General features: G+C 42.3%; 1 protein-coding gene across 2 annotated transcripts; it reads left to right on the forward strand.

Moving 5' to 3' along the window:
• The first annotated feature begins 362 nt into the window (after positions 1-362).
• Positions 363-7711, forward strand: COX6B1 (cytochrome c oxidase subunit 6B1). 2 transcript variants are annotated; one of them, XM_084905181.1, is made up of 4 exons: positions 363-502; positions 2147-2262; positions 5345-5445; positions 7545-7711. In XM_084905181.1, the coding sequence occupies exons 2-4, from the start codon at positions 2157-2159 to the stop codon at positions 7596-7598; spliced, it is 261 nt and encodes an 86-aa protein (XP_084761307.1). In that variant the 5' UTR covers positions 363-502; positions 2147-2156; the 3' UTR covers positions 7599-7711. The 2 variants fall into 2 exon arrangements, with proteins under 2 accessions (XP_084761307.1, XP_084761308.1); XM_084905182.1 differs by having other exon boundaries at positions 426-581.
• The last annotated feature ends 4769 nt before the right edge of the window (positions 7712-12480 follow it).

Genomic DNA, 12480 nt, shown 5'->3' on the forward strand with positions numbered 1-12480 from the left:
CAATGGTGTCCCGCTTTACCATTGTTAAAATCTGGTCACCTTATAATAATCATAAAGAGGGTATGGGTCATCTTTTGTTCAAGGATGCATCCCCAACCCTTACAAAAATACCTGACACTCAACAAACAATCTTGCGCGAAAGCAGTACTTCCGCTTGGGTATTTCCCCAGGCCCACTCTCCAGCCAGCAGCTGGACCCAAACAGAATTGCTTCCCCCGGGGAAAGCCAAGGAAGCGAGGAGAGCCTGTACCAGTCGGTGCAAGTTCATGATTGGACCTGCAGAGTTGATGGACAGCTATCAGTCCAATAGACGATTGGGGCTCTCATGAATGGGCGTCGTCTTACTAGCCTCAGGGACCGTCTTTCCGAGGGCGCTCTAGCCTGGGGAGAGACTCACTTATCCCGCCCGGCTTCCGGCCCGTTTCAATTCCGCTTCCGGTCAGACGGAGGAGTCTCTGCTGAGGTCACATTGAGCTGCGAGCAGCTTCAGGGGCGTCTTTAGGTGAGTGCCGAGGGTTCGGGTACCCGGCATCCCGTCCTGGGGGACTGAGGAACCGGACGCTAGCTTCCCCGAGAACGAGGTGAGGTTTCCGGACGGCGGTGTTCGGCCTCCTGCGGGGCCTGGGGTTCTGCTGTGTTAGTAGTCATGGCTAACATTTAGTTCTCCCTTAATGCCGGGCGACATTCCAAGTGACATAGTAATTCATTTAGTCTCTCTCACCCCCACCCCCCATCCCAAGCCTGTAATTGTCTCTTTTGACAGTGAGGCACCTGAGGCTCAGCCACCATGATTTGGACCTTGGTTTGGACTGCGGTCCCCGTAATCCTTGGGCCACAGGCGTGGGTCCCCGCAGTTTGCCAGGGCCGCAGCCTAGTCCTGGTGTCTGGCCCCTTCTCTCCCCTTGGGTGTTGGAGGGGTCACGGTGTCATCCGGACCCACCCTCACCCAAATAGCGGGTCAAGATGGCCTCCCAATTTACTGTCCCAGATCACTCTCACTATCTTGGATCGCTTCAATTTAATACTGGCTTGCTCACCTCAGCGTAAACCCAGGACTCCTCGAAATCTCTGAATAGAGTCAGTTTCGCTCAGGTTCCCTGGTGAAATCTGTGTCACCTCATAAGAGACATTGTACCAGAGGTTTTTAACCCTGTGTCTACAGAATCTATAGAATTCAAGGAGTTCTAGTACTCCAGTGGGGGGATTACATCTGCATTTTTACTGACCTTTAATTGAAATGTAGCATTTGCTTCACTTAGGCATGGAGGCAACAACCTCAGGAATATTAGCATCTGTGATTTTGTCAGCAATCAAATGGTTGCAGATAGCACAAAATACTTTACTCATGGTTACTTCAAAACTGTAGTACTTTTAAAAAATATATTTATTTATTTATTTATTTATTTTTTTTTTTTACGGAGAGGAAGGGAGAGGATAGAGAGTTAGAAACATCAATGAGAAACATCTGTCAGCTGCACGCCCCCTACTGGGGATCAAGCCCGCAACCCAGGCATGTGCCCTTGACTGGAATTGAACCTGGGACCCTTCAGTCTGGAGATCGATGCTTTATCCACTGAGCCAAACCAGTCAGGGGGGTGCAATTTTTTAATCCACTTAAACACATGCTAAGAAAGGGATCACTAGACCCCTCTGAAGAATTCATGGCACCAAAGACATTAAGAATCTCTGCATTGTACATTATGTTAATGATTGAGTGCAGCTCCACCATTTGTATACTGTGTGACCTTGAGAAGTCATTTAGACACTTGTCTGAGAAACAGTGACAGTAATAGTTCTTACCTTTTATTAGGCTGGCTGCAGGAGTAAAGCTGTAGGCGTGTAGGACAGCACCTGGCCTGTAGTAAGCGCTCAATACGTGTTCACTAGTGTTATTTTGTGACAGATAAGGCCTAATTTTACCAAGGAGTGACCCTCCCTCCAAACCTTGCTGTCTCACACATTTAGAAAGTATGGATTTGCTCTGTCCCTTATATCTGTGTGTGTATGTTGACAGGGAGGAGGTAGTGGCTTATTCACACCCAGCCCATCTTCTGTATCTGGGGCCCCATTGGGCCTGGGTGGGCTGACATGGTCAGGTTCAGGTCCCATACAACCCCTGCTATCACCCATTCTCTTTGCCTCTAAGAATCAGCAACATGGCAGAAGACATCAAGACAAAAATCAAGAACTACCGGACTGCTCCTTTTGACAGCCGCTTTCCCAACCAGAACCAGACCAGGAACTGTTGGCAGAACTACCTGGGTAAGCAGGTCATGGTGGTTGGGGAATGTAGATCTTCCCCTGTTCCCACACCTAAAGTTGCTCACCTCTTGACTCCTTGGGGACCCACAAATCTCAGGCCTTTTTTTATTTATGGACATCCTACCTCACAGGACCGAGGCTCCTTATCAGCTGTGTTCAAGTTCTGGGCCAGTGCAATGGTTCCTATTATGATTTCTTCTTTTAAAGATTTATTTAAGTCCATGGCTTGGATTGCTCTGTTGGTTAGAGCATCTTCCTGATATGCCAAGGTTGTGGGTTCGATCCTTGGTCAAGCACGTACAAGAAGCAACAAATGAATGCATGAACGAATGGAACAAATTGATGTTTCTCTCTCTCCCTCTCTGTCTCTTTCAAATCAATTTTAAAAATAAGGTGTGTGTGTATGTGTGTGTGTGTGTGTGTGTTATGTAGCACTTGCTTCAGTTAGGCATGGAGGCAACAACCTCAGGAATGTTAGCATCAGTGACTTTGTCAGCAATCAAATAGTTGCAGATAGCACAAAATATTTTTACTACAATGAGTGGGCCTGGGGGAATACCCAATGGACGTACTCTTTTCAAACATACATACAGGAAGTACAGAAAACATAATGGACAGCTAAATGAATAATTCTAAAGTGAACTCCCTGTATAACTATAACCTGGATAAAAAAAGTAGATGTTGCCTGAACTCTGAACTCTCCTGCTTATTGCACATCCTGTATTGAGCACAACACCCTGTTCTCCCCAGCAGAGATGTAACCCCACTGACTTAAGGCAATCATATTTTGGTTTTCTCATCACATTTAGGTTTGCCTCTTTGTGAACTTTATAAATACTGTATGCATTCTTTTGTGTTGGATTTTTTAAAATATATTTTATTGACTTTTTACAGAGAGGAAGGGAGAGGGATAGAGTTAGAAACATCGATGAGAGTAACATTGATTAGCTGCCTCCTGCACACTACCCACTGGGTATGTGCCCGCAACCAAGGTACATGCCCTTGACTTGAATCGAACCTGGGACCCTTGAGTTCGAAGGTCAACACTATCTACTGAGCCAAACCGGTTAGGGCATGTGTTGGATTTTTTTAAATCAACAGTTCTAAAGATTCAGCTGTCTTATGACATTTAGTTTATTCATTTTCATTGCTATAAAGTTTTCCACACTTTATTCATGGTCACTTGTGTGGTTTCCAGGTTGAGGCACTTAGGAATAATTTTACTATATACATTCTTAGAGGTGTAATCTGATATCCATGTAAATGCTTTTCTCTCTTAAGGAATGTGCCCAGAAGTGGAATACCTGGATTGATTGTGGGGATGTTTTTTTTTTAATTAATTACTTACATTTATTTATTTGTTTGTTTGTTTATTTATTTATTTTTCATTGATTAGAGAGAGAGATATATCAATTCATTGTTCCATTTATTTAAGCATTCAGTGGTTGGTTCTTGTATGTGCTCTGACCAGGGATCGAACCTGCAACCTTTGCATATCGGAACACTGTAATAACCAACTCAGTTACCTGGCCTAGGCTAATTAACTGCTTACTTAAAAAAAAAAAAAGATTTTTAGAGAGATAGAAACATTGATGAGAGAGAATCATTGATTGACTGCCTCCTGTACGCCCTCATTGGGGATCAAGTCCAAAACCTGGATATGTGCTCTGATTGGGAATCAAACCAGTGACCACTTTGTTATTGAGTTGATGCTCAACCACTGAGCCATATCAGCCAGGCTTAATTGCTTACTTTTATTTTATTATTTTTTTAATATTTTATTGATATTTTACAGAGAGGAAGAGAGGGATAGAGAGCTAGAAACACCGATGAGAATCATCGAACAACTGCCTTTTGCACACCCCCTACTGGGGATGTGCCCACAACCAAGGTACATGCCCCTGACCAGAATCAAACCCAGGCCCTTCAGTCCGCAGGCCGATACTCTATCCACTGAGCCAAACCGGTTTTGGCTAATTGCTTACTTTTAAAAACCAAATTATCCCATGCCTGTCCTCCTCTCTCAGCTCTCAGACTCCAGCATTTTAGCATCAAGACTGTCTTCCCCTTCCTTTGCCCTGGTTCTGGGTTTCCATTATCCCTACACATGCCCCTCATTGCCCATCAGGCCTGACCCCAGAGTTTTAGGTTTTGTTTTTTTAACAAATAACCTATTTATTCATTTATTGTTGATCCTCACCCAAGGATATTTTTCCATTGATAATTATAGAGTGGAAGGGAGGGGGAAAGACAAGAGAGGGAGAAACGTCGATTGGTTGCCTCCTGTATGTGCCCCAACCAAGGCTAGGGATAGAGCCTGCCTTTGACTGGAATCAAACCTGGCACCCTTCAGTCCATGGGCCAATGCTCTTACCTACTGAGGGAAACTTGCTGGGGCCTGACCTCAGAGATTTCCAGTTAAATAGCAGTTCTCTAGAGGTTGCAGAGTCAATTTAGTGAGTTATATCTAACCCTTTTTAATCCACTTGTAAGGCTATACATTCTTTCTAAAATTGTGTGTGTGTGTGTGTGTGTGTAACTGGTAAAAGGGTATTTCTGAGAGTTTTGTTAAAAAATGTGTTCTAGTTCTGGCTGGTCTGGCTCAGTGGATAGAACATTGGCCTTCGGACTGAAGGGTCCCAGGTTCAATTCCAACAAAGGCATATGCCCACATTGAGGCTTAATCCCTAGTACGGGACGTGCAGGAGGCAGCTGATCAACGATTCTCTCTTATCATTGATGTTTCTATCTCTCTCTTTCTCTCTCCCTCTCTGAAATCAATAAAAGTATTTTTTTTTAAAATGTGTCCTCGCCGAAACCGGTTTGGCTCAGCGGTAGAGCGTCGGTCTGCGGACTGAAAGGTCCCAGGTTTGATTCCAGTCAAGGGCTTGTACGTTGGTTGCAGGCACATCCCCGGTAGGGGGTGTGCAAGAGGCAGCTGGTCGATGTTTCTCTCTCATCAACGTTTCTAGCTCTCTATCTCTCTCCCTTCCTCTCTGTAAGAAATCAATAAAATATATTAAAAAAAAAAAAAATGTGTCCTCGCCCTTTGTCTGAGCTGAACCCGAACCCCTTTTTTCAGACTTCCACCGCTGTGAGAAGGCAATGACTGCGAAAGGGGGTGATGTCTCTGTGTGTGAATGGTACCGGCGTGTGTACAAGTCCCTGTGCCCCGTATCCTGGGTAAGTGACTCCTGCTGGGGCCCTTGGGTTACAGGGGTCTTAGGAGAGGGGAGTTTGGTGACTTGGTGGAAGGTCAGCTGCAAGAGGTGGAGGGAAGACATGGTATCGCACTGTCATGGGATTTGTCCTTTTCTTCCTATAATTGCCTTCTTTTTCTTCTTTCACTGATACATTCAATAAGTCAGGGCTCTCAGCCAAGGTGGCCAGAGCTGTCTTCTTGCTAAACCCATCTTGCTCACTCACTCTATAGATATATACTCAGTGCTGCTTTCCTGTCCCTGTGGAGCCTCACCATTTGTGCCATCCTGTCCTTTTTTATTGTGAATATTTTCAAATATACTTAAAAGTAGGATAATTCAGTGACCACAAAATATACCCATCACCCAAATTGAATAATGTCAATTTTCCCACATTTCCTTCATCTATCCCTTTTCTTTTTCGTTTTTCCTGTTGCTGAAGTATTTTGAAATGAATCCCAGCATGTCCTTTCACTCCTCCTTACTTCAATGTGTATCTAAAAAATACGGACACTAAGGGAGTCAGTCCTTTTATCTCTGATAACTAAAATTCTTTATTTTAATTAATTTGTTTTCATATGTTTTTATTGATTTTAGAGTAAGAGAGAGAGAGAGAAACATTGATTGTCTGCCTCCTATAAGAGATTGAGCCTGCAACCCAGTCATGTGCCCTGATTGAATGGAACTGGTGAACTTTTGGTGCATGGGTCTATACTCAACCAACTGAGCCACACTGGCCAGGGCTAATTTATTGATTGATTTGAGGGTGGGAGAGAGAGATGAGAATGGGGGGGATCAATTTGTTGTTCCACTTATTTATGCATTCATTGGTTGCTTGTTGTATGTGCCCTGTCTGGAGATTGAACAATATTAGCACTTGATGGCATCTTTATGTTTTTAAATGGTGCTAATTGTCCATTTTGACAGCAACAAAAGCAAAAACAGAAATATTCACAGCACACTCTAGCCAGTTTGGTTCAGTGGATAGACTCTAGCTTCAGCCTTTCGACTGAAGGGTCCCGGGTTTGATTCTAGTCTAGGGCACATGCCTGGGTTGTGAGCTCCATCCCCAGTCAATGATTCTTTCTCATCATTGATGTTTCTATCTTTCCCTCTCCCTCTCTGAAATCAATAAAAATTTTAAAAATTTAAAAAGCAAAATATTATATATTCACAGTATATTTCCTGAGATGTTAACAAGCAGTGAGGTTTAGGTGTAAACTGATTCACATTCTCTCCTTTGTTTATGGCCTGAGAGACGCCTTTTTCATGGTGGCGTATCAGCATGGACTGAAGTTTTTGTTCAACATTATATCTATGAACAACTTGATTGAGAACTGAATTGTTTGCCTACATATGTGATTAACAGTAATTTCCTACTCTTTATTCCATTTGGCATCTTTTTTGCATTTGACTATGTCTTGGAGATCTATTTGTGCTGGAGCATAGATCAGCCTTACTTTTTTCACAGCTGCCTAGTATTTTCCTCTATTCTGACAAACATCATTGAGTGTTGACTAGGTTTCCTGAAGCGGGCATAGCCACTCTCTTGAAGCTCCGAACCTCACATATCTCCTCATGAACAGCCCTGCAGGAAGTTGGGGATTTTCCTGTGTTATTTTTTCTCCCCCCACTCCTTTAATGGTTCAGCTTTTATCAGCTCAAGACTGTGATTCTTTGTTTTGTTTTGTTTTTTGTTGTTGTTTTTAAATATATTTTTATTGATTTCAGAAACGAAGAGAGAGAGAGAGAAACATCAGTGATGAGACAGAATTACTACCTGGCTGCCTCCTGCATGCCTCACTCTGGGGATGGAGGCTGCAACCTGGGCATGTGCTCTGAACGGAAATCAAACTGTGACCTCCTGGTTCATGGGTCGATGCTCAACCACTGAGCCATGCCAGCCAAACAGCCCAGTAATTTTTATCTTTCTGGTCACTGCTGGTTCTCCAGCTCCTGTAGGTACTGGATTGTTGATTGACTGAAGAAATGAACAGGTAGACAAAGTGAGAAAAATTAAATCCACTCATGTGGTTTCCCCATAGAGGAAGGGAGTAACTAACACTGGCTTTCTTTCCACAGGTTTCGGCCTGGGATGACCGCCGGGCAGAAGGCACGTTTCCTGGGAAGATCTGAACTGGGCATTCTCCATCCTTCTCCCCGGGAGGTGAAGGGGGGCCTGGGTACACCCCACCCTAGAATCCTAAATCATGGCTAAACTAATAATAAATACTTGTTGGAAAAATGTACGACTGTGTATGTGTAAAGAGCTGGATTACTGGGCAAGACCCTTGGTTGGAAATAGTACCTGGGCCAGTAAGAGGGGCTTCAGAGTGAGTATTTTTTAATTTTGTTTTGTTTTTAATTTTAAATATATATATATTTTATTAATTTTTTACAGAGAGGAAGAGAGAGGGATAGAGAGTTAGAAACATCAATGAGAAAGAAACATCAATCAGCTGCCTCCTACACACCCCCTACTGGTACATGCCCTTGACCGGAATCGAACCTGGGACCTTTCAGTCCACAGGACGACGCTCTATCCACTGAGCTAATTTTTGTTTTATCAGCTTAATTTTTGTTTTATCAAAACTTGACCACCTTCTCTGTGCCAGACAATAGAATGAATGATTATATGAAATAGCCTTACGCAATGTATATGCTGAAGTTTATGTATACTAGTATGTTCCCTTAATTGTCAGATAATTTTTTAAACTTTTCTTAGGTAATGAAAATAGTATGTTTTTATTATGTGCCCAGCTGGTGTGGCTCAGTGGTTGAGCGTTGACCAGTGAACCAGTAGGTCACAGACAATTCCCAGTTTGTGGGTTTGATCCCTAGTGTGGGTCCTGCAGGAGACAGCTGATCAATGATTCTCTTTAATCGTTGATGTTTCTTTCTGAAATCAATAAAAAAATAAAAAGTATTAAAAAAAAAAAAAAAAACCACATATGTACCTCACCTAGCTTCAACAGTTAAAAACAAATGACCAGCTTCATCTTTAATTAATAGGTAATTTTATTTTTTTTTACTAATTTTATTATTGTTATTTTTAATATATTTTATTGGGTTTTTCTTATAGAAAGGAAGAGAGAGAGTTAGAGAGTTAAAAACATTGATCAACTGCCTCTTGCACACCCCCTGCTGGGGATGTGCCCTCAACCCAAGGTACATGCCCTTGACCGGAATCGAACCTGGGACCTCTCAGTCCGCAGGCAGACATTCTATCCACTGAGCCAAACCGGTTTCAGCTACTAGGTAATTTTAAAGTAAATCTTAGAGGTCATAGTTTATTTAGAAATAAGTATATATATCTAACATAATCACACTATTATTACAGCTAAGAAAATCATAATACTTAATGTTATCTGATAAGTAATCTTCTATACAATGTGAAATTTCTGTGCTCTGGGCCTCCTCTTTCATGTTGATTGTGGTGATTAAATGTCATTTAATTGGTCTGAATTAAGAAATGTTATTTCTCAATGCCCTCAAAAGAATTGCCATACAAAAACAGCGCAAAATACCATCCATTAAACTTGTCAACAAGGAACTCCTAAGAGAGTATTATTAGCTAGCACACTATGTTGTGGACAAAAACACTATGTTGTGTGTGTTTTTTAAGGCCACTCAAATGGTTGTGCAATAGACTTACCTGAAGGGTATTCAGATATGCAGAAAGATGATTTTTTTTTTTTTTTTTTTAGAGAGAGGAAAGTAGAGGGAGAGAGAGTGAGAAATATCGATCAATTGCCTCCTGCACTCTCCCTACTGGGTATGTGCCCAAAACCAAGGTACAGTGCCCTTGACTGGAATCGAACCTGGGACCCTTGAATCCGCAGGCTGACACTCTATTCACTGAGCCAAACCAGTTAGGGCAGATGATTCTTGTATTGAGAAAAATGGCCTTAGGGCGGGATCTGCAATGGCTTCCTATGAGGAGGAGGAGATTCCTTTAAACAGGACACTTACCCATGAATAGGGACTTCTAGAGGCTGTAGAGCAAGCATGTCAAACTCAAAGGCTAACATGGGCCAAATAAGGTTAAGTTTTTTTTGTTTTGTTTTTTGTTTTTTTTAAAATATATTTTATTGATTTTGTACAGAGAGGAATGGAGAGAGAGAGTTAGAAACATCGATGAGAGAGTCATCAATCAGCTGCCTCTTGCACACCCCCTACTGGGGATATGCCCGCAACCAAGGTACATGCCCTTGACCGGAATCGAACCCAGGACCCTTCAGTCCCCAAGCCGACACTCTATCCATTGAGCCAAACTGGTCTCGGCTAAGGTTAAGTTTATGGCGGCTGCAAAAAAACAAGCTCCAATTTTCATAGAAATGTAGGTTTATTTCAATAGAGGTATGCTGAATACAAAGGGCTGAAATAAATGAGTAATCAACATAAAATAATAGAACATTTTAATAAAATTAACTTCCCAGACACTGAATAACTGCACAAATTAAAAAGTGTAATAAACCTTTTTTCTTTTTTTTCACATTACCTTCTTTTAAATTTATTGATTAAGGTGTTACATATGTGTCCTTATCCCACTATTACCCCACTCATGTCCTCACCCCCCTGTTGTCTTTGTCTATTGGTTAGGTCTATATGCATGCATACAAGTCCTTTAGTTGATCTCTCCCTAAACCTGTTTTCCTTGTGCTCTGAAAGTGAAATATTTCCTGTTGCACACACCAAATAAGTCAGTCCACGACTAATGATGTGACAATCGGCTGCTAAAATCTTCGCTGCTAGGATTAATGGAGAGAAATGGTACACCTACACGTAAGGCACATAAGGGAAATGAATGCAACACAATTATAGTAATCAGTCATTAGCGAATGTTGTAGTTCTTTATTAATAAGTAGAGGTCCGGTGCATAAAATTTGTGCACGGGGTGGGGGGCCCGACCTGCACCCTCTCCAATCTGGGAGCCCTCGGGGGATGTCCTACTGTTAGCTTAGGACCTCAGAGAGCGGACCTAAGCCACAGTCTGGCCTCCCTCGGCAGGAGGCGACCAGGCTGATCAGGGGAAGTTGTCACCCCCATCATCCCACAGCTTCTGCCACTGCTGGCCATCACAGCCACCAAGGTGTTTTCATCAACATGGACTCCAGTCTCTTCACAAAAAAATGACAACTTTTTTAAAATAATATGTTTTTATTGATTTCAGAGAGGAAGGGAAAGAGAGAGAGAGAAATATCCATGATGAACCCTAACCAGATTGGCTCAGTGGATAGAGCATCAGCCTGTGGACTCATGGGTCCCAGGTTCGATTCTGGCCAAGGGCATATACCTTGGTTGCGGGCACATCCCCAGTAGGGAGTGTGCAGGAGAGGCAGCTAATTAATGTTTCTCTCTCATCGATGTTTTCAACTCTCCCTCTGTGTAAAAAATCAATGAAATATATTTAAAAGAAGAAAAAAAAAATATCCATGATGAATCATCGATTGACTACCTCCTGCAAGTCCCCCACTGGGGATCCAGCCCACAAACTGGGCATGTGCCCTTGACCAGAATCAAACCTGAGACCTTTCAGTTTGCAGGCCGATGCTCTAACCACTGAGCCAAACCAGATAGGGCTAAAAATGACTACTTTTTTTTTTTTTTTTAAGCATTTTCAAGATGTTTCCTTTTTAAAAAAAATTTAATAAATCTTTATTGTTCAGATTATTACAATTGTTCCTCTTTTTTCCCTCCATAGCTCCCCTCCACCAGGTTCCCACCCCACCCTCTGCCTTTACCCCACCCCCCACTGTCCTCATCCATATGTGTACAATTTTTTTTTTCTTTTTTTTCTTTTTACAGAGAGGAAGAGAGAGAGATAGAGAGCTAGAAACGTCAATGAGAGAGAAACATCGATCAGCTGCCTCCTGCACACCCCCCACCGGGGATGTGCCTGCAACCAATGTACATGCCCTTGGCCGGAATCGAACCTGGGACCTTTCAGTCCGCAGACCAACGCTCTACCACTGAGCCAAACCGGTTTCGGCGCATATGTGTACAATTTTTGTTCAGTCTCTTCCCACATCCCCCACTCCCCTTTTCCCTGAGAATTGTCAGTCCACTCCCTTTCTTTCTTTCTTTTTTTTTTTTTTTTTAAATATATTTTATTGATTTTATACAGAGAGGAAGAGAGAGAGATAGAGAGTTAGAAACATCGATGAGAGAGAGTCATCGATCAGCTGCCTCTTGCACACCCCCTACTGGGGATATGCCCGCAACCAAGGTACATGCCCTTGACCGGAATTGAACCTGGGACCTTTCAGTTCCCAAGCCGACGCTCTATCCATTGAGCCAAACCGGTTTCGGCAGTCCACTCCCTTTCTATACCCCTGATTCTATTATATTCACCGTTAATAATGTACATCAGATTTTTATTCCCTTGGTTTTTAGATTCACTTGTTGATAGTTAAGTATTTGTTGTTCATAATTTTTATCTTTATATTCTTCTTCCTCTTCTTAAAGTATACCTTGCAGCATTTCATATAATTCTGGTATGGAGGTGATGAACTCCTTTAGCTTTTTTTTATTTGTGAAGCTCTTTATCTGACCTTCAATTCTGAATGATAGCTTTGCTGGGTAGAGTAATCTTGTTGTAGGTTTTTGCTATTCATCACTTTAAATATTTCTTGCCATTCCCGTCTGGCCTCCCTAGTTTCTGTTGAGAAATCAGCTGACAATCATACGGGTGCTCCCTTATAGGTAACTAACTGCTTTTCTCTTGCTGCTTTTAATATTCTCTCTTTGTCTTTTGCTCTTGGCATTTTAATTATGGTGTGTCTTGGTGTGGTCCTCTTTGGATTCCTTTTGTTTGGGGTTCTGTGCGCTTCCTGGACTTGTAAGTCTATTTCTTTCACCAGGTGGGGGAAGTTTTCTGTCACTTTAGGTTTTCAGTATCTTGCACGCTCTCTTCTTCTGGGACCCCCATAATTCTGATGTTGGTTTGCTTGAAGTTGTTCCAAAGGCTTCTTACACTATCTTCAACTTTTTGTATTCTATTTGCTTTTTGCTTTTC

The sequence above is a fragment of the Pipistrellus hanaki genome (genome assembly GCF_964339955.1).
Source record: "Pipistrellus hanaki genome assembly, chromosome: 15".
NCBI lineage: Eukaryota > Metazoa > Chordata > Mammalia > Chiroptera > Vespertilionidae > Pipistrellus > Pipistrellus hanaki.

Excerpts from the sequence above, each read along its gene's own strand:
- COX6B1 (XM_084905181.1), top strand. The coding sequence starts at position 2,157 with ATGGCAGAAGACATCAAGACAAAAATCAAGAACTACCGGACTGCTCCT. Across the intron at positions 2,263-5,344 it reads CTGTTGGCAGAACTACCTGG|ACTTCCACCGCTGTGAGAAG; the intron begins GTAAGCAGGTCA and ends CCCTTTTTTCAG. Across the intron at positions 5,446-7,544 it reads CCCTGTGCCCCGTATCCTGG|GTTTCGGCCTGGGATGACCG; the intron begins GTAAGTGACTCC and ends TTCTTTCCACAG.